The 22,030-nt window shown below is 40.0% G+C and overlaps 1 protein-coding gene and 1 pseudogene across 7 annotated transcripts in view; one reads left to right on the top strand and one right to left on the bottom strand.

The window, feature by feature from the left end:
- The window catches only part of Ark2n (arkadia (RNF111) N-terminal like PKA signaling regulator 2N), an 81,237-nt gene that overhangs the window by 43,427 nt on the left and 15,780 nt on the right, over positions 1-22,030 (bottom strand). For 4 of the 7 annotated variants that reach the window (XM_034518247.2, XM_034518245.2, XM_034518244.2 and 1 more), the window contains exon 2: positions 2,331-3,115. In XM_034518247.2, coding sequence (XP_034374138.1) covers positions 2,331-3,045 — 715 coding nt within the window. In that variant the 5' untranslated portion in view covers positions 3,046-3,115. Of the gene's footprint in view, positions 1-2,330; positions 3,116-4,564; positions 4,629-22,030 lie in introns of all 7 variants that reach the window. The other 3 variants (XM_076912404.1, XM_076912405.1, XM_076912403.1) reach the window with 1 other exon arrangement.
- On the top strand, positions 12,227-12,343 carry LOC117720244 (small nucleolar RNA SNORA17; annotated as a pseudogene).

The raw sequence follows: 22,030 nt of genomic DNA, 5'->3' as shown, positions 1-22,030 counted from the left end.
AGATACTTCTTTCAATTTTTAAAATGTGACTAAACAAAAGCTTACAAATTTTTCTGAATTACTAAACTGGTTATATCTTGACAAAATTACATAGTAGGAAACTTGTTAATGTTCCGATTGTTTTCCATTCTGTGTAAGCAGCTGGACTCAAAGTCTCAGCATCCAAAAGACTGTCTCAGTCACATCAGCGTCAGTTCCCCCGATGTCCATGCTGTCTCACTCAGGCTGCTGCATAGCACTGTCAACAACCACTCTTGCTATAAGGTTGAGTGTGCCTCCCTTCTTGCCCAAAGTCATGTGACTCAAGACATTTAAAAAATATGTGTCTATTCCAGCAGAATTGTACAAGGTAACAGTTTTTCAAACATAACAATATGGCTGACCTGAAGTTCCTTATATTTAAACACTAGGTAGTTCAATGCTTGCTGCTTTGCATAATTTCCAAAGAGACCATTAATGCCTGTCCTGTGTGTGAATACTGCCACCTTCCTCTCCAAAATCTGAGCAGTGCATACCACAGCCATACAGTGGTCTTCATCTGCAACTACCATTTGATTTCCCACAATTACCTTAGAAACTGTTATCTCTTCTCAAAGGCCAAAAACTTTAATAAGTCATATATAAAAAATAAAAATATAGTAAATATTAACTTACTTCAATGCTTGATTAGTTCACAATTAAGAATAGATGGCAAACAGAAAGAATAAAAATGTTTCGAAGTCTTAAAAATGATTGTTAGTCAGATATGAACAAAGCACACTTAGCCTACATAGTAAGGAAATAGGAGAGTGTTCATTAGATATCACTCATTTCACCTCTACAATGGTATTCTAGCTTTAAAAAGAATTTTATTCACCCACCTTCTCCCTTTCCATAAAAAGGCAAAGTGTTGATGTGGTTACATGAAAATCTGTTTAACTGGAATTAAGTACTGTATCAGGAGATCCATAATAAATTTGATTAACAGATCAGAACAGAATATAAGAATACAAAATTTTGTAGGTATTTAATAAAGCTTCCTTAAAAATAACAGTAAATGGAAAACTGAAATATACCTAGAACATGCCTTAGAACCACCCAAAAGTCTGATTCTTTCATGAGCTACATTTAACTTTTTCTCATTTAGTTTTAATAATAAGAAACTACTAAAGAAATTTAATCAAGATATTATCACAGAAAAGCATTTCTAAAGACTGTTTAAACTCATATTTAATATGCTATATGAAAGACACTTATTGTTATACATTAAGTACCTATAAGGTGCTTTTTAAATCATTCTTGCTATTGAGTTTACATGGTTAGGTATAAATTTAGATAACCAATATGCTTTTTCTTGAAATACCCTTTATACATCAGAAGTGTTACTTTAGGCATAAAACTGGAAACCAAAATGAAAAAAATCACCTATAAACCTTTAGAAAATCAAAACTTTCCCCTCTTTAGTACAGCAATAAACACTGCTGTCATGACCTACTAAGTATCAGTTACTTTACAGAATATTCCTAGTCATATAATTCTCTTCAATAATGAGAATTCTTCACTTAAGAACCATTCAGAAACCATCTTTCTTCCTCTGTGAAATCTCAAAGATTGGCTCTGTAGCACACAGTATCAGATTCAATGATACAGAGAAAACAAACATGCTAAACATATAATAAACTACAGACCCTTTTATTTATGAGAGCTGAAACAAGCCAATTTCCAAGTAACTTTTTAAAGCCTGGGAGATGAAGAGGAAAGTTTTTTGAACATTCTTTACAATTTGAGTGACAAGATAGAATTAAAAAATGTGTATGTAATACAGATAACTAGTTTATCATCCACTAAATTTGAGGGAAAACACAGGAAAAAAAACTGTTTTAGGAGGACCAGTAACTAGAAAGCTTTAATGAAAGAAGGTATCCTTTCAGACACCATAAGCCCCAGTGCAGACTGGATAATAAGCAGGGTGCCTAGTCCTGGGAAACGGACTTGTACTTAGTAATGATGCTGGACAGTGAGTTCAAATCTATGCAGGGCTAAGAAGGCAATGAAGGAGGTTCAGATAGTATGTTACAGAGAAAGACCTGTGGGAATTCCATTTCTTAAAAATAATCTTGTCCCTATCATTAACCACTTTATGTTTTTGCTGATGTGATAAAAAGTACAGTGGCAACTCAGAACAGGTTTGTTTTTAAGTTGGCCATATCTTTTTAATAGACTGCAGTCTTCAAATTTATATAGAGCTGCAGGTCTCCTGGATTTATTTTCAAGTGTCACTCATCTAACTGAGTCTGACAGCTGAGAAAGGCCACCAGGTGCTTACAGTCAGTTTAAAAAACATCCTCTACCTGGTATCTCTGCAGTGATTGTCTTGCTGCTCCCTGAAACCTCTTCATCATCATCTGAGGAACTCGTGCTTGAGTCACAAGTCAGGTCACTATCACTGGTGCTACTGTCCTGCAGCAGGTTGTACTTCTTCCTTGCAGCAGCCTCCCGTTTCTGCCTCAGTAGTCTGATCCTTTCCTTGTGCTTTTGGCTCCGATGACCTTTAACCTTGGTGACTCGGCCATTCTGCTTATCACTGGATTGCCGGTTTTTCTTGGCAGCCATAGTAGATGTTTCACTTTCAGAACGGGACCGCCTAGACTTTCGTCCAACAGTGGCACCAGACACTCCTGAAGTATCTCCTTCTACTGTTGTTTCTGATTGTGAGGGTTCATTCTCTTCAACAGAAGACAATGTATCTGAATCAGCCAAGTGGCCACTAGAGGAAGGGGAAAGCATGCAATGATTAGAGGAGTCACTCTCATAAACTCGGCCAGTTGTGGGCTTGTCACTCTCTGTGGATGCTAACTGAGACTCTGAAGAGTCCCTTCTCAGTTCCATCAACAAACAGGGCATTGAAGAGAGAACTGTAGAGTCAGCTACACCATCTTTTGGAACTTGAGATTCCAGTTCGACAGAGCCATCTTCTTCCTTGGCTGTCTCTTGTTCAGATGCTTTTGATGGGGCTGCAGACTCAATGAGCTCTTCTACTTTTCCCACTGCCCCCTCCATCTTCATCTCAGAATTCCAAATTAAATCATGGAACAGAGTCTAGGAAACGATATCAAAGATGCAACAGGAAAGCAGCCTGTATGAAAACACATAAAGTCAATGACTAGAAATGGAAGATTATTTAACCTATGCAGCATGCTATTTTTCTCGTGAGTGGCAAAAGGTACCATTTACACAACAGACCTTTAAGACACTAGGTGCCCACAATCTGCTTGATTGGCAGTCAGATTCAAAGGATTTAACACCAGCAAAATCCTAGCAGACTCATCTATTAAAAATAGAATATTATCTCTATTATAATTGCAGCAAGTAATCAAAGAGTTAAGTTTAGAACTTGTAGATAGGGTTGGGAAAGTAGCTTAGCAGTATAGTGCTTGTCTGAGGCACATGAAGCCCTGAGTTCAATCTCCAGCACCACAATAAGAAAGGTTTAAAAGACTCAAGAAAGAAATCTTTGAAAAAAAAACTTGAATAAAATTAATGTGTACTTGACTTTAATATAAATGAAAAGAATGGTTTAAAAAAAGACTCTTCTGGGGCTGGAGATGTAGTTCAGTAGATAATATATTTGCCTTTCATACAGGTTATCAAGGTTCAATCCTCACCACTACATAGCATTAGATATGATGCTACATGCCTGTAATTTCAGCACTATGGAGGTAGAGGCAGGAGAATTAGAAGTTCAAGGTCATCCATAGTGAATTTCGGGCAATCCTGAGATACATGAAACCCTATATCAAACAAACAAACAAACAAACAAACAAAAAACCAAGTAATAGTCTGAGCTGGACATAGTAGTACAGGTATATAATTCCAGCTACTTGGAAGGCTGAGGTCTAAGGATCCTCAAGGATTATATTTATAATATATATAATATATTTAATATATATATTAAAGTCAAGGCCTACTTGAACAATTTGGGAGACTCTCTCTCAAAATGAAAAATAAAGGGGCTAGAAAGATAGCTCAGTGGTTAAAAGTACTTGCTGATCTTGCAGAATACCTGGGTTTAAGTCCCAAAACCTACATCTGTTCCTATCTATAACTCCAATTCCAGAGGATCAAACACCCCTGTTACCTATATACATACATGCAGGCAAATACTTCTACACATAAAAAATAAATCTTTAAAAACACAGATATAAAGGGGAATGGGCTGGAATGTAGCTCAGTAGTAGAGTGCTTGCCTAACATGCTCAATGCCCCAGTACCACCAAACACCCCACACAGCACTAGTCCAGGAATCACTGTAAACAAAATTATGACTTTTATACTCAATTCCTCAAAGGAGAAGAGACTGTAAAAGGGAGAGCTATCTAATGTACACTTATGGATTGTTAAGGAATTGGTGGGGGGTTTTTAATGCATGTGTGTGTGTGCTGGTGCATGTAGACGCAAGAGTAAAGCCTTCTGTCATTCCTCAAAAGCCATCCACCTGTTTTTGAGGAGATCCCTCATTAACCTTACACCATGCTGGCTGGCTAGTGATTTTTAGGAGGCTAACTTTGCCTCCTCAGCACCTCACCTTTTAACATGGGCTCTGGGTATTAAAGTCAGGTCTTCTGAATGAGCCATCACCTCACTGCTTCCTTTTTTAAAAAAAAAAAAAAAAAAAATCATCTCCATGCTTTTGGGGAAGTGAGCAACCAAAGTAATTTATATGCATCAATTCTGTCTGCATTCCCCTGAATAGGACAAACAAATCCCAGAGGAGAATTAAGAGAAAAGGCCAGCTGAGCATAGGGGTATGCCCATATAATATAGCATTTGCAAGGCTGATTTTGGACTGAGAATTGGACATAAGCCTAGGCTACATATTGAGAGCCTCTCTCAAAGGCCAGATTCTTCTGTTCCCTCAGTCTATCTACAGAGTGAGTCTCATGTCACGTGTTTTATTTCAAAAACAATAACCACTAAAATATAGTTCAGTTACTTTGTGAATCTAGGAAATTTTCTGACTAGGTTCAGGTTTAAGAAAAACATCCTACACATTTTATACCTTATATCCTAAATTTAGAACCTAATGTCCTCACCACTCCCATAAAAGACACAAATTTAATTAATCATGAGCAAAACATAATCTTTAAAGGTCTGTAACTAGCCGGGCGGTGGTGGCGCACGCCTTTAATCCCAGCACTTGGGAGGCAGAGGCAGGAGGATTTCTGAGTTCGAGGCCAGCCTGGTCTACAGAGTGAGTTCCAGGACAGCCAGGGCTACACAGAGAAACCCTGTCTCGGAAAAACCAAAAAAAAAAAAAAAAAAAAAAAAAAAAAAAGGTCTGTAACCTTTTCTATTAACCTTTTTCATTAACTGATGGCTTTCCTGAGAATGCTATGAAGCAAGGCAAACTACTCCCTCGATCTGTACATAGATTGTCACAGAAGGTAGCATAATGACTCCACAGGTCAAAGACAGATGCAAACGTTAATCTCAGTGGTATGCTAGTAATGCGTCTCCATCACGTGGGTCTACCAGATATCAGTTCATTTTATGACAAAACCCAGAAAATATCAGAAAAATTCTTTTATTGATCTAACATTTGAAGCATCATGTTTTATTGATTCAAACATGATATTCTATATACTTTTCTTCCCTTGTACAGCCCTGTTCTCTAATAAAATGGACACTGTGATAGTTTCCTTAACAAACTCAGGAAGACTAAAATAGTTATTCCTACTAGAGTATTTACTAATTTGAGGCACTCTTGTGTGGCCTACTTCATAAACATATTTGTATTTTTTACAACTAATTTTTAACTAAATGAAAAGAAGCATAGATGCTTAACAGTTCTAAAAGAAATATAAGCCAACAGAGGAATCATAGGCTAAATTAATAAATGAAAAGCATCACTAATAAAGTATGCTAACATAAAATACTTGTATGACTATATAAAATACCCTTGAACTAAAGAAAAAAAAAGCCCAATTTTTCTAATAAAAATAAAAGAAGAGGAGTTGGGTCTGGCAAAATGGTTAAGCGAGAAAGTAAAAGCACTTGCCACCTAGCCTTACAACCTAGGTTCAATCCCTGGGACCCACAGAGTTGAAAAAGACAACTGACTCCCAGTAGCTGACCTAATGGTGATTAGTGATCCTTTGACCACTACATACATACTATATCACATGTGTATCTCCCCACCCTCCAATAAACAAATGTAGAAAAAAATAAGGTCAGAGTTTGTGGGCTGGGTGTTTACCTAAAACATAAAAGCCTTGGGTTCAATCTGAAGCAGTACACAAACAAGTCACAGTTAAACTTGTCTGTAACCCTGATACCGGAGAGAGATCCTCCGTAGTGTTGGGAGAACCAAAGTTCAATATGGCTACATAAACAAGATCAAGGCCAGCTAGAGCCCTGAGATTTTGCCTAAAGTGTGTGCGTGTAAGAAAGAGAACACTGATTCTTCTGTTAAGAATCACTCAAACTGGGCTGGAGAGATGGCTCAGTGGTTAAGAGCACTGACTACTCTTCTAGAGGTCCTGAGTTCAATTCCCAGCAACCACATGATAGCTTACAACCATCTGCAATGGGGTCTGATGCCCTCTTCTGGTGTGTCTAAAGAGAGCAATGGTGAATACATAAAATAGGAAGGAAGGAAGGAAGGAAGGAAGGAAGGAAGGAAGGAAGGAAGGAAGGAAGGAAGGGCTTTAAATAAAAAAAATAAAAAAAAAAAAGAATCACTCAAACTCTAGAGGGTCTTCCTTTTTTTTTAATTTTATCATACATTCCGGCCACAGCCTCCCCTCCCTCTAACAGTTCTTTTCTTTAAAGTTGAAATATCTTAAAAAAACAGAAACAAAAAAACTAAAATGAAAGTAATGTCAATTGTAATACAAACGCATCAAAGTCTAGTTTTGAAAGAAGGGAGCCTTGTACTTCTTCAAAATATTACAATATAACATCAGACTGAAAAATAATTTATCGTCCCCTTCCTCATTGGCTGAGGGCCTTGTTCCATCTAGAGACTAGCACATCACCCAGCAACAGCAGTTGTCCCAGCACCATCCCCACTGTCCACCATGACTTATCTCCATGTTTGCCTGCATCTACTCTGCTCTTATCCTGCAAGATGATGAGATAACCTGCACAGGTAATATCAGTGCTCTCATTATAGCAGCTGGTGTACATTTTGAACCTTTTGGCATAACTTATTTGCAAAGTCCCAGCCAATGTCAGCACTGGAAGTCTCATCTTCAACAGAGTCTGTTGGACCTGCTCATGCAGTTGGTATTACACTTAGCAGGAGCCCTGCCCTCTGCTGCATCAGAACAAGAAAGATAAGCAAGATACAAGAATTGAGAGTGGGCAGATGAGGAGAGATGGAATGGTAGTTAAGAACACTTGCTGAGTTCAGTTTCTAGAACCCACATGGGGCAGCTCACAACTGCCTGTAGCTCCAGCTGTAGAGGACATAAGCTTCTGACTTCCTCATACACATGTTGCATACATTTTCATATTCGTATTCCCCCCTCCCTCTTCCCTTCGGTGTATTAGTGTGTCTGTATCTCCACAAACACACAAATAAAAATGAATCTTAAAAGAGAAAAAATAAAAAAGAATTCAGAGACAGCTATAATGACATGAGTTTTAGTCTGGCTTTGTTGCTTTTTCTTTTAAGATTTAATTGTTTATTTTATGTGCATGTATCTGTGCCAGAGTGTATGTCTGTGCACCACATGTATGTATGTGATGTTCCTGGTCAGAAATGTAACTGGAGTTACAAGCAGTTACAGTTGCCCAATTTAGGTGCTGGGAACCAAACCAAATTTGCAAGAACAAGTGCTCTTAACCAACAACAAGCCATCTCTCTATCCCAGCTACGATCTTTGACTAAACTCTTCTGCAACATGTTCAATAAAAAGCTAAAGTCTAAAAAAACATTCAATTAACTAGCTAAAATGCCCATGACTCTTGTTTCCTCAGGAAATAAGTTATATGGATAGCACAAATGAATCTGAACTACTTTTTTGTACAATATTATTTTCAATATTATACATCAATTAATTTGCATTTCAAAATCCTTAAACTTAAATTTTAAATAAGATTTTGTCACAATTGTCTAAATATGTCAACAGTACTCTGGTAAAACCCACATGAATATTTCCAAATCAATCACAAAGGACTGGCATTAACCATAAATAGAACCAGTGAGCACATCCAAACAATGTGGGCATTAAGAAGGAAAAGGCTCTTCATATAAAATGACAGGGAGCAGCTGCAGTGAACAAAAATTAAATGAGGCAGCTGGGAGATTAAAGCTCAGTTGGTAAAGTGCCTGCTGCACACACATGAAGACCTGAGTTTGGATCACACACATTTATACCCCAGTGCTTGAGGGTAGTTGGAAACAGGCAGGTTCTTGGAGTTCACTGGCCAACCAGCCTAGCTAAATCCATGAGCTCTAGGTTGAGTGAGAGACTGTCTCAAAAACCAAGGTGAAGAGTGATCTAGGGAAAACAGGTGATATTAACCTCTGACTTCCACACACATGTGCACACATATACACACCAACACAAGCATGAACATATAATATACAGAAACCTTAAATAAATGAATAGAAAAGGTAATTATATTGTCTGTTTAAGAACAAGCAATTTTATTTATGATTTGTCTATATAGGGCACAGAATCTCTGGAAGGAACCTTAACAAAGTGGAAGAGAAGGGCAAGGAATAGAAGATGCTATTATATGCAATTTTGTACCTCTTAAATTTTGTTTCATATACAATAAGTATCTTTCAAAGCTCTTTCATAAAAGTCTTCTGAAAAAGGGCAGTGCTTTTATTTTGGACACTCTACCATTCGGGTCATTTTTCATTAATAAATTCTATAAAACTTTCCCTCTAGAATATAATTTTCTTATAATTAAACACAGGGTTGGATCTAAAAGTAACAGAAATCCAAGCTAAATAAAGTTCTCTAAACACAACAGGAAAGATATACATAGTTTAATCATGCCAAACAATCAAGTTATCAAAAAGTGCCTTTTTTCTTTTTATATTTTCTTTTTGAGATTACAATATAATTATATCACTTTCCCCTTCTAATTCTTCCCTCCAGACCTTCCCATCTATCCCTCCTTGCTTCTATCAAACTCATGGCCTCTTTTTTTCCCGTTGTTACTGTGTGCATGCTTGCATGTGTATTTGTCTATATAGTGTTACTTTTGTTTTTATGTGGGTTTTCAGGGCTACCCATTCGGTAAGCAATTGGTATCCTCTTCCCTGGGGAAGACTGTTCTTAGTGTTCCTTAGTTGCATTCCTTAGTGTATTCTTAGTGTAGGGTAGAGATCTCATGGGCTTTCCCCGGTCCAAAATGTGGATTTTTTTGGTAGGGATAATCGAATAGCTGGAAGTAGAAAATTATGATTCTTTTTTTTAAGTGTGAAACCAGAGTTGGCAAGATGGTTCAGCAGACAAAGGTACCTGCTGCTAAGCCTGACAACTCGAGTTTGATCCCTGGGATTCACACAGTAAATAAAATTCTTTCTCCTTTAACTTTCATATGTTGGCGCACACACACACACACACACACACACACACACACACACACACACAGAGTTAATAAATAGGTAATTTTAAAATGATAGGACCGGAAGATGACTCAGCAAAGAAAGGCAAGAGTCTGGCAACCTGAGTTTGATCCCCGAGACTCACATGTTGAAAGTAGAGAACTGACTCCCAGGTGGCATTACAACCCATCCCTGTCTCTTCTCCCTATGACCAGATTCAATTGACTGTTCCTTGACTCTCACCAGCCCACTCATTCATAACACATTCAGTCACATATCCATTCAACCTATTCATTTCTAAAATCCTGTCAGGTTCAGGTGTGACAGCTCATGCCTGTAATCCCAACATGTAATCAATACTCAGGAGGCTGAGGTAGGATGAACTGGAGGTCAGCCTGGGATACATGAAAAAGAGAGGCTCAGAAGAGGACTCAATGATTAAGAGTGTTTGCTGCTCTTACAAAGAGTTTGGTTCCCAGCACCCATATCAGATGACTTACACACCTACCTGTGTATAACTAAAAATAAATCTTAAAATTTAACATAAAGTAATAAAAGTTTTCTAATTACCACCTCAACTTTATGTCCTCCTTTCCTGGATTTGTTTGGATTTTGTTTTGTTTTGTTTTATTGTTATTTTTGTTTTGAAGATATATATGGTCTCTCTATGTAATCCTGACTGGCCTGGAACTGACTATGTAGTCCAGACTGGCCTCAAACTCAGAGTTCCACCTGGATCTACCTCCTGGGTACTGGGATTAAAGGCATCACCACAACTGGCTCCTGAATTCTTAGGATACTTCACTTTGTTGTCAGGGCATAGTATACCCAATCACTGGGACAATCATGGGACTAGATACCTCTCACTATATATCGACTGGTTAAGAGTGAATTGTCGGGCTGGAGAGATGGCTCAGCAGTTAAAAGCACTGGCTGTTCTTTCAGAGAACCTGGTTCAATTCCCAGCACCCACATGACGGCTCACAGCTGTCTGTAGCTCCAGCTCCAGAGGATCTGGTACGCTCACACAGACATACATTCAGGTAAAATATCAATGCATATAAAAATAAATCTTAAAAAAAAAAAAAGGTTTATTAGTCATAGGGTTGTTGTTGTCATTGTCGTCGTCATCGTTGTTGTTTAAAGTGAGTTATCTGGTAAAACATGGGACTCCAGAATTGTTGGTACCATGATACGGTGTAGAAACCCACTAGCAAAGCAGTGGTGAGGAGCCCATTTGCTACTCCAGAAAAACTGCACTGCCAAGGGTAGCACTGCAAGAAGCACTCGCTAAGTTTGCTTGCAAGAATGGCTCTGGACAATTAAATATTTTGTGATTATTAACTGGCTAAACAAGAAGTCTGAAATATTGTTGATACTACATGCCATACTTCAACAAATTCCTTTGGGGAAGCTGAGACTCAGTTATAGAAAATAAAAGGAATAAACCACGTTTACAGTAAGTCACCCCAGTTTCCTTGGTCATTTCTTAGCTAGTTGCTTTGCAGTCTGGTTTTTTAGAAACAAAATAATTATGCAAACTGGGGCTATCATATACTCTCAGTTTTGCTCTGTACTATCCTTTCTAATTTTGACTCAAGAAATGCAAGTACCAAAGGTCAGCCATCTCAGTGGATAAAGGAACTTACAGCCAAGCCCAAAAAGGTGTGTTCAGGACCCACATCTGAAAGAGAAAACCAATTCCTGAAGGTTGGCTGCTGACCATCTGCACATGGTGGCGCATGTACACTCACATACATACATGAATACATATGTAAATTCACAGGCATTAAATGAATGAATGTATGCGCTAGCAGTAGCGATGACCCGATGCTTTACGATGATAACACAGCCAAACTTGGAAACAAACAATCCTGGAAAGTCTGAGCTGGGTAAGAGGCTCAACTGGTAAAAAGCACTTGTCAAACAAGCCTCATGACCTCAGTTCCATCCCTGGAACCACAAATGGAAAATAACAAACCCCCAAAAGTTGCCCTCTACCCCAATCTCACAATATGAAATAGACGCCTGAACTAAACACACACACAAACACACATGCACACCATTAATTTTTTAAAAATTAAAAAAAAAAAAAAAAAAGAAATCCTAAAAGTCTCTCCTGTCAACTTGGTTGAGCAAATACCACTGTTTAAGTGTGTGTTTAACATTGTTATGTGAATGTGTATTCGCCTGTGTGTGTGAGCTTTTGTTTACAATATGCCTGCATGGCCTCGTCAGACAGAGAGCCACCTGATATGGGTGCTAGGAACTGAATGCTGTAGTAAGTGATGCTAACTACTGAATCAGCATACTTCCGGTACTGCTTTGCATGGTTTTAGTATCTGTTGCTATCCATTCTCTTCCCACGTGGGATCACATCAACCAGAATAGATTGACAATACAGTGGTTTTGTTAAAAAATAAATTATGATACATTCTATTGAAGAAGCACTGGGCTAGCAAAATAACTCAACAGGTAAGAGCACTCTTGCTTCAAAGCCTGACCATGAGTTCAATGCACAGGACCCATATGGTAGACTGCTAACTGCCCAAAGTGGTCCTTTGACTTCTGCATCAGCACTGTGGATCGCAGGCACGTACTTGCAAACACTTGCATGCACGCACACGTGCGTGCACACACACACAGAGACACGATAAAGAAATGTAGTACTCCTGCCCCTAGAAGCATTGCAGGTGTGGTTGCTGTGTCACATGTGTGTCAGAGAGGAGAGAGGCTATGTCTTCGTTCTGTGTTCTGATCTATGAACATCTAAATGATCAGTAACCTAACATTCCCTGAAAAAAGCAAAACTGAGACCAACACTGTCGGGTGCCAGAGGGTCTGAACAGGGAGCTAGCCTGAGATGTCCCCCCCCCAACCCGGTGCCAGATGGGCCTGGACTGACGGGCAGTAGTGGCGCATGCCTTTAATCCCAGCACTTGGGAGACAGAAGCAGGTGGATTTCTGAGTTCGAGGCCAGCCTGGTCTACAGGCAGATAGGCCTGGACTGCAAGCAAGCCTGAGGCTAGAAGAACTCAGTATGGAACAACAGGGCCCGGGCAGGAGTGAGCTCAAGACAGATGGCCACTCTGGTGGGCCAATAGAGAAGCAAGCCTGAAACAACCACCAGACTGGTACTGTGGGCCCAGACAGGGAGCTAGCTTAAGATGAACACCAGTCTGGTGCCCCTCAGGTCTGGAGGTGGGTGGAAGGGCTGGGCGGGGGGCGGGGCAGACCATGTTCAAGATGACCCCTGCCATAACACACAGGGAAGGCATTGCACTTCTGAGACCACTCCTGAGAGGACCCCAGACACTTAGAGACCCCAGATGCCACTAAGAAGAGCAAGTTAATGGTGGAGAAATGGATGAGAAAGAGAAGCAAAAGGATACAGGCAAAACAAAGAGAGGCAGAACTGGAGAGTCTAGGGTAGTAAGGACAGCCTGATGGGAGTAGCTAGCTGGTGATGCCACCTGGGACCATGGCGGGGTCCTGGCCTATGCTGGCACTGGGAGCTATGTCTGGGTCCGTAGCTCTGCATCGGCAAAGGTCTGTTACCATCAAAGATGAGATGGATATCCCTGGTCTGGGCTGCCACTGGGAACATATTGATGTCTGAGGGCTGTGCAGAACTGGTCCCACCCCTCACCTCTCATCATGAGGGCTGGCCCTAGAACTATGAGCAGGAAACCTGACCCTGCCCAAAGCCAGAAGCAGTACTCAAGAGAGCAAGCACGCTGTTGGAGTTGCATGTTAGCCGCCCCCAAGGATGCGAGCATGGGAGAGCTAGCTCAACCACTGTCTCCCTGTGGTGGCATGGACAAGAAATAGATATCCTCCGCCCTCCTGCTTCACTACTTGCAACAGGCAGGAGACCTGGCCCTAGGGTCATGAGGAGAGCTGGCCTTGCCCCCTCACAAGCTACAGTACTTGGGAGAGCAGGCCTGCACCTCACCTGGGCAGCACAGTAGAACTGACTCTGATGATGGGTGAGCCGGCCAAGAGTGTGCATGTAGAAGAGCTGGCCCTGTCTCTTGTCTGCTATTCGGCACCCTCGCCCCTGGCCCACTAGGGCAGGTGGAAGAGCTGTTTCTGGGATTGAGAGCTAGCTCTGTTCCTTATCTGTTACAGAACTCAAAAGAGCAGGCCCTAAACCTTGCCTGGGCAGCAGGGTAGAGCTGACCTTGAATGTGGGGGTTGCAGGTGAGCCTGCCCCAAGGGTGTGATCACGGGAGAGCCAGCTCTGCCTCTTGTCTGCTAGGCAGTGGCACAGATGAGGGAGAGACACACACTTCCCCTCCCTTGTCCTTCACCATCTGTGGCAGACAGGAAAGCTGCCCCCAGAATTATAAAAGTGAGAGAACTGGCCATGTTCCTCACTGGCTGCAGCACTCAGGAGCCCTGCCCCTCACCTGGGCAGCAGGGTAGAGCTGGCCCTGGTGCAGGGGTTGCTGATGAGCCAGCCTGGAAGGCATGAGAGCAGGATCGATGACCATTTCTGGTACCTATCAGGCCTAGATCCAGGGCTTTCAATTGGTCCACTCCAACATTTACACCATCAAGGAACTGGAGAGGATGAAAGGGCAGGTTCTACAGATTCAAAACTGCAGGATCTCCATGACACAGGACAACAGCGGGATATCCGAAAGAAGCCCCAGTGAGAGTCCAGTATTGATAAAGTAGTAGAACCCAGAGAACTCAAACCAAACCAAGTCATTGCAATGAACATTTATTTGCAAGCAAAAAAGTGTGGAGAAAAGAAAATACCGTGGAACACAGTTATACACTACAGCTTCCACGAGATTTTTCTCTGTTGGGGGAGGGGTTGTAAGGGTGGAGGGCAGGTGTGAGGGGAGGAGGAGATGAGCGGGCATGATGTGAAATTCACAAAGAACCAACAAAAAGTTTGAAAAATCTAAAAAAAAAAAAAAACAAGAAGAAGAAATGCAGTACTAAAAAAGTAAAAAGAAGTATATAAAGTAGAAATAAATTAAACACAACTATATTAATATGGGTATAATTAAGAAATAATGATAAGGGAGTTGAAGATAAAAGGTGTCCAAGGTATATAAAACTCAAAACTTTGCAAAGTAACAGATTATGCATAGACAATTAGTTGTACATTAAAATGTACAACTACACTTTTTAAAGAATTATTTATTAATTGTATGTACATGAGTACACTGTCTGTGTCTTCAGACACAGCAGAAGAGGGCATCAGATCCCATTACTGATGGTTGTGAGCCATCATGTGGTTGCTGGGAATTGAACTCAGGACTTTTAGAAGAGCAGTCAGGGCTCTTAACCACAGAGCCACCTCTCCAGCCCCCTAAAATGTCTTTTAAAGCAAGGGAACATTTACCAAACTGTCAAGGTAGCAGTTTCCTTTAGGTGGAAGTGTGAAGGCTGAGTACAGAGAGATTTAAGAGCATTGACAGAGGCAAGCGAGGTGGCTCAGGTCTATAATCCCAGCACTCAGGAGACTGTGGAAGGAAAAGGATGAGCTCCAAGCCATTTTAGGATATGTAAGAGCACCTCAAAACAAAACAAAGAAACAAAAAAGACTAGGAAGTGACAGATACTTGCTGCACAAACGTAAGAACATGCATTCAGCTCCCCAGCATCTATGTAAAAACCAGGCAGAGCAGTAATGTTCATCTGTATGCAACCCTAGAAGGAAGAGAGGGGATGGGAAAATGGATCATGGGAGCTCACTGGGAGATCCTTTCCCAGAAACTAAGGTGGAGATTAACAGAGGACAGCATCTGACTTTGTGTCACATACAGGCTTTCTGGCTATAGACAAGTTTGAGGGTTAGCAAATCTCTCAAAAAAATATTACTATAAAGCAAAGTAAAACTAACAAGAATCATTTCAGTCCTCTGGAAATCCACCAAAAAAAGCATACAAAAAAAAAAAAATGCTGATGCTTGAAAACTGAATTTTTGTTGACAACAGAAGTTAACATTCTTGCTGGAGGCTATCTGCGAACTCAGCAGGTTCTGCTAATGTGGAACAAGCACTGAGAATCTATAGTAAGCACTGACAAAATACCTTCATTTTAATATGTAGTAATGGACCACACCTATATCCTATTACGGACAAATGATAATCTTAGCCAACAGAAGTAACCAAGAGCTCTAATAGTCTGAAGATATGGTTATAAATGTTTATCAACCATATCCTCAGCTGATGAGGTACCTTGTATGAGAACTATCCCTCCTCCCCTGTAGGCTCACAGTCCCCAGTTGGTGGTGGGGTTTGGAAGATTCCTCTTGGGATGGGAATACTGCTAGCAGAAGTATACAATGAAGGTGGCCTTTGGAGGTTTCTAGCCTCATTTCTCTCCCCCACTCCATCCCCCACTCTCACTACCCCTCTGCTTCTGTATATGAATACAAATGTGATCAACCAGTGTCCTGCTTCTGCTAACATGTCTGACTTCCCTGCCATGATTAAACATTATCCCCCTGAAACCATAAGCTAAAATAAAAGGCCTTTCTCCCTTAAGTTGCTTATGCTTATATTTTATCACTACCGCAGAAAGGTAACTAAGACAGATGAAGACACTGAGTTCTGTTGTAAAAGCATTTTAGAAAACAATAGTGGTGGACAGATTTTGAAAAGGCCTCAGCTCTAAAATGCATTCCACATCTACGTGCAGATCCACTAGGAGAATGAAGTTTTACTAGCTCCAGATGTCTGGCAGATCAGTAAGCAGTATCATAAATGACAAAAGCAACCACTAAAAAAAAAACTTAATATTTTAAAAAAGAAAAAAATATTGACCAGAAAAAACAGCAGGCATACACCAGAGTGAAGACATCCACAGACCTGTTATCTAAACAGAGTGTAACATCTTCAAAAGGACGAAGATCAAAAGTCGAACAATATTTTGTCTAAGATGCCTAATTTCAACGAAAAGTTTAAGACTTCCAAAAGAAACAGGAAACTGACTCAGAAGAAAAAAGTAGTCATTGGGAAAAATTATCAAATGTTATTAGTCTTAGTTAAAAACTACAAAGGAGCTATTTTAAAATATGTTCAAAAGCTTAAGAAAGGGGCTGGCTGGTGCATAACCTCAGTAATAAAGAGCTTACTAAACATGTACAAAGCCCCAACCTCAATTCTTAGTCACACACACACACATTAAAATCTTACTTTAAAAAAGCTCAGTGGCTGTGGTGGTCCAGAGTCTGTCTGTCTCGAGTCTGTCTGTCTCTCTCTCTGCCTATGGAACAAGATGCAGCTCTTAGCTACTGCTCCAGCCTCTGCCTGCATGCAGCCATGCTTCCTGCTATGATAATAATAAAATCACCTTCTGAAACCATAAGCAAGTCCCCCAGTTAAATGATTTCTCTTATTACAGTTGCCTTGATCAAGTTGTCTCTTCACAGAAACAGAACAGTGACTAAGACAATCTTCTACTACACAGTGAATACCTAAATAAAGATTATGTAGTAAGTATCTTCAACACTCAAGAATCATTCTAGGTTTATATTTAGTGTCTAAATGGATCAAAGCAGAATAGAAAGATGGAGGTAAAGGCATGGTGCTACGATTTGAATGAGAATGTTCCCCACAGATGCATGTGTCTGAATAGTTGGTCCCAGGCTGGTGGTATTGGCAAGATGGGTCACCGAGAGTGAGCCCTACTGACCTCTCTACTGGTGCTTTCTGCTTCCTCATCCAAGACAGAAAAAGCCCCATGTTTCAGCAATCATGCCTTCCCCACCTCTCAAAGTGGGAACCCAAGTAAATCAATCCTTCCTTCAGTTGCTTCTCTCACAGCACCACTCTTCCACAGGACCTAAGTTGAGTGCCCAGCACATATGCAACCTTGGCTCAGGGCAACCCAACACCTTCTTCTGGCCTCCTTGGGCAACCACATGCATATGGCATATGCAAACATATGAATAAAATATTCAAGTTCAGAAAATATTCTTTCTCATTTATAAAGCTGGCTTTGCCTAAGAAAAACCTCACATACATGATGATGAATTATGTTTATAACCATATAATGTTTTGACCTCCTGGTGACTTATATATAGCTTCAAAAACATTTAATTCCTTTCATCTATTTTTAATCTTTTCTATGTATTTACCTACATGTATGTCTGTGTACTACATGTGTGCGATGCCCACAAAGAATCAGAAGAGGGTATTAGATTCCCTGGAAATGGAGTTACAGACGGTTCTGAGTCACCATGTGGGTCTGGTACTTTGGAGCCAGGTCCTCTGGAAGAGCAGCAGAATTCTTAACCACAGAGCCATCTCACCATCCCCTTTCTTACATTTTTACTTGTTTTAATTTTACCAGAACTAATTCTTCTTCTATAAACCTACACAAGGTACCCCATAAACTGCTTTAAAAAAAAAAAAAAAAAAAAAACCAAACTATATAGCATTGGCTGGCCTGGAATTTGCTATGTAGATCAAGCTAGCCTCAAACTTAGAAAGATCTGCCTATCTCTGCCTCCCAAGTGCTGAAATAGACATGTGCACCATGCCTAGCACCAAAACACTTACACACTGTATCCTTTTAAAGATATAATTTCAAAATCACATACATACATACATACATGGCATTTCAGAGAGACTGAGAAGCCTAATCTACCTCATGGGTGGATACTGTTATTTTCACAATAAACCCAACTTTGCTTCATTCTGATTCATTCTCAAACTTTTTTCTAAGATCTAAGTCAAGACGCAGCCAGTGTTTAAAGGGATGGTCCTGAGAAGAACACTTCAGGCAACAAAGCTGACAATTTGAGTTACATTTCTTGCTGCCTCTAACAAATTAATTACATAAGTTAACCATAAGTGATGGGGCTGGGGAAATGGCTCAGCAGTTAAAAGTCCTTACTGCTCTTGCAGAAGTCCCAGATTCAGCTCCCAGTACTCACATAACAGCTTACAACCATCTGTAACTTCAGTTCCTGAGGATCTGATGCTTCTTTTGGCCTCTTCAGAGCCCAGGCACATATATGGTTCAAAAACTTACACTCAGGCATACACATATACAGAAAGTTAAATAAAGTATTTTTTAAAGTTATTCCTAAATGAGATAGTAGTGGTATTAGTAAAGAGCAATTTGAGAGTTAAAGGAAACAAGGTTTCAAGACAGACCAGGAAAGTTCTTTCAAAGAAGAAAAAGAGGGGCTTCCAGAAGAACACTCTTAAGTGACAAAAGTAGACTACAGAAAGGATAAAATAGTCAAGTGGTAGAAAAACAATCAACTTGAGTGTTTATGGAATAATACAAGAATACAACCCTCAAACAAACAGAAAATACACAGATGAAATGTGATAGCACAGGCCTATAATCCCAGCCCCATGAACTCTAAGCTACACAGTAAGGCCCTATCTGGGGGTGGGGGGGTGGGGGGGGCACCAAGAAAGGCACAAAGGGAAGAAGAGAGAGAGAAAAGGAAGTAAAGCAACGTATGAATTCACTGAACAGTCAGTGTAAGTCTTCCCTTTATGAGCAATCATTAACCATCATCTACACTGCTATAATGACATGGCATTTCTGCTAAGACAAACTAAAACTGTTGTCCTTTACCCTCGTAACAAAATATAAACTGAAGTCATTCAATGTTACAAGTTTATTGCTGCCACAAAAAAACTTTTCAACTGAAACCATAAGTTGAGGCTATAAGCTGATAAAAGTTCAACCTATTAAATGACATTTCCCAGGACAGAAATGTAGATCTGTGGAGGGTCTATGTACACAGACCTGTTCTATCTCCAGTACTACAATAAATTAATTTAATTTAATTTAATTAACAGAATACTTTAAAGCAGGATTTTGCTCTACAGAATAACGCACTCTAATTGCTAGCACTGCTACAACTATTTGCTTTAATCATCACCCTAAAACTGAAAGAAAAACAAGCAACTAATATCTCAAACATGATCTACAGAAACCAGTTAGCTTACCTTTCTGTTTCATATGTATACTCTAGTACGCTTTTATACCAGTATTAATATTAGATAACTTATAAATTTGCTTACACATAATATATAAGCTAAAAATAGATTTCTAGTTTTTTTTTAAAGACTCAAAATTTTTGCAGAGTCAAAATTTACTGATCAAATAAAACTTCTGTTCACTAAGACTAAGAGTAGATGGAATTTTGCCTGTCACAAAAATTTAAAGGAAGAAAAAGTCTTAGAGTAGGTAAATTCTATTCCCTTATAAAATACAACTAGGTCAAATAATATACCTGCTATTTTAAGTAATATAGTTTCAAATACCAAGTGATAGCACTTTTATCAGTCTCCTTTGAAAGATCAATGTAGGGGGTGGAGAGATGGCTCAGTGGTTAAGAGCACTGACTGCTCTTCCAGAGGGCCTAAGTTCAATTCTCAGCAACCACATGGTGGCTCACAACCATCTGTAATGGGATCCGATGCCCTCTTATGGGGTGTCTGAAGACAGCTACAGTGTACTCATATACATAAAATAAATAAATCTTTAAAAAAGAAAGAACACTGTATTGTAGATGCTGGAGGGGATGCTAGAAAAAGAGAACACTCATTTCTTTTAGGAGGGGAAGGAGGTAAATACAGAACAAAGGGGGAAGTAAAGGGAATAGCAGGATACAAGTGATCTGATAAGAGAAGTGGGAAAGGGGAGAGTCTTTAGAGAGGAAGAGGGAGGTAAATAGAGGAGGAAGGGGGATAAGTTAACAATAAGGATGTCTGGAAAAGCTATAATGAATCATAGTTATTAACTATTTACCTAAAAACTTCAATATGTATAATTCTGTATATTAATATACATATATAGCTTTAATAAACTTTTCTCATCTGGACTGGCCAATGCTCCCTCTAAGAGCCAAACTCCACTTAACAAAAACCCCAATATCAGACATGAAAAGCCCTCTTTTGAGTTGTTTACCAGGGCTTTCCAAGAGACTTAAAACACAGTCTACTGCTATTATCTACCCCCCAAGTAAATCCCTATATAGGGAAATATATAGGGAAAGTAAATCCCTATTGCTGAAGATACCATGCAAGTTCCAAAGAAGGGAGTAGCTAAGCAGCCTAGGAACCACATCAAAACCAGTATGGCACAATAACCCTAAGGGTGCAGTATGGCACGCATACCTTGGTAGTAATCAACAACTCTCTAATTGGATTGAAGACGTGCTCAACAAGCACTCAGTGCGAGTGAAGTCACGAATATTCAACATGGAGATGAAGAGCTGGTGTCTCACTAGAGCCTCCACCCCTACTGACTAATGTTTGCAGTACTGGAAGGTACTCTGCACACCAGCAGAGGAGGGAAAAGGTGACCACCAAGCCGGCTACAACCCCAGCTATCTACAATAGTCAATAGTGTCCTGCTTGCATGTTACTTGGTACAATAGTGGCACAAAAACTGTGAGAGTAATCAATTACTAGCTGGTTAGACTTAAGGCCCACTCCATGAAATGGAACCCATGCCCAATACTGCTCAAGTAGCCAAGAGCATGAGATTAGATTTAGCATGGGGAAACCCAAATACTATTCGTTCTGCTAAAAGAACACAGCACTAAAATGACCCCCAACAACTGCTGTACCTATAAATCAGGGTTTTGCTCAGCCATCATCAGAGAAGCTTCCTCTTACCATTGATGTTAACTAATGCAGTGAGCCTCAACCAGACAATGTGCAAAGAATAAGAGATTTTATTACTTAGTCCTAAATGAAAACATGTCTTCATCAAACTCCTCTCCTCAGGGCACAGGGAGCTATGCAGAAGAGGAAGTGAAAGACTATAAGAGCCAAAGGGGATGGATGATACCAAGGAAACAATGTCTTCCAGATATAACAGGACAGCCAGGGTGGTGGTGGCGCATGCCTTTAGTATCAGAGCTTGGGAGGCAGAGGCAGGCAGATTTCTGAGTTTGAGGCCAGTCTGATCTACAAGGTGAGTTCCAGGACAGCTAGGGCTATACAGAGAAACCCTGTCTCAAAGAAAAAAAAACAAAAACAAAAACAAACAGGACTAATACACAGACAAACTCACAGAGACTATGGCAAATTGCATAGAGTCAACAAAACAAAAGATCAAGCCAGACGAGGTCCCAGTATTAAGAATGGGAAATGGACATGATCTCCCATCCCTAACCAAAATCTATCTCCAACTAACCTCTTAGAAAGGACTCCAATGGAGTCCATTAGTCATATAAACCACAATGAAGGATATGCCCCAGGCCCAGCAGTAGATAGCCAACACAAACAAACACAATAGTGTTTTGTATTTGCTGGTTATATTGCTTTGTTTCAGCATTTTTTTTTTAAATCAGACTGGTATATTATGTATATTATGGTTTCTAATTTTTGTGGTTTTATGGGTTTGTTTTTGTGTGTCTATGTTTCTTGTGCTTTCTTTTGTTTTTGGTTATGGTTTTGGTTTTGTTGTTGCTTGGTTTTGCATGGAGCTAGATAGGTGAGAAAGAAGGGAAGACCTGAGAGGAGATGGGGAGAG

Source organism: Arvicanthis niloticus, chromosome 14 (assembly GCF_011762505.2).
Source record: "Arvicanthis niloticus isolate mArvNil1 chromosome 14, mArvNil1.pat.X, whole genome shotgun sequence".
NCBI lineage: Eukaryota > Metazoa > Chordata > Mammalia > Rodentia > Muridae > Arvicanthis > Arvicanthis niloticus.
The sequence above is the reverse complement of the archived record's forward strand: the minus strand, read 5'-3'. Positions and strand labels throughout refer to the sequence as shown.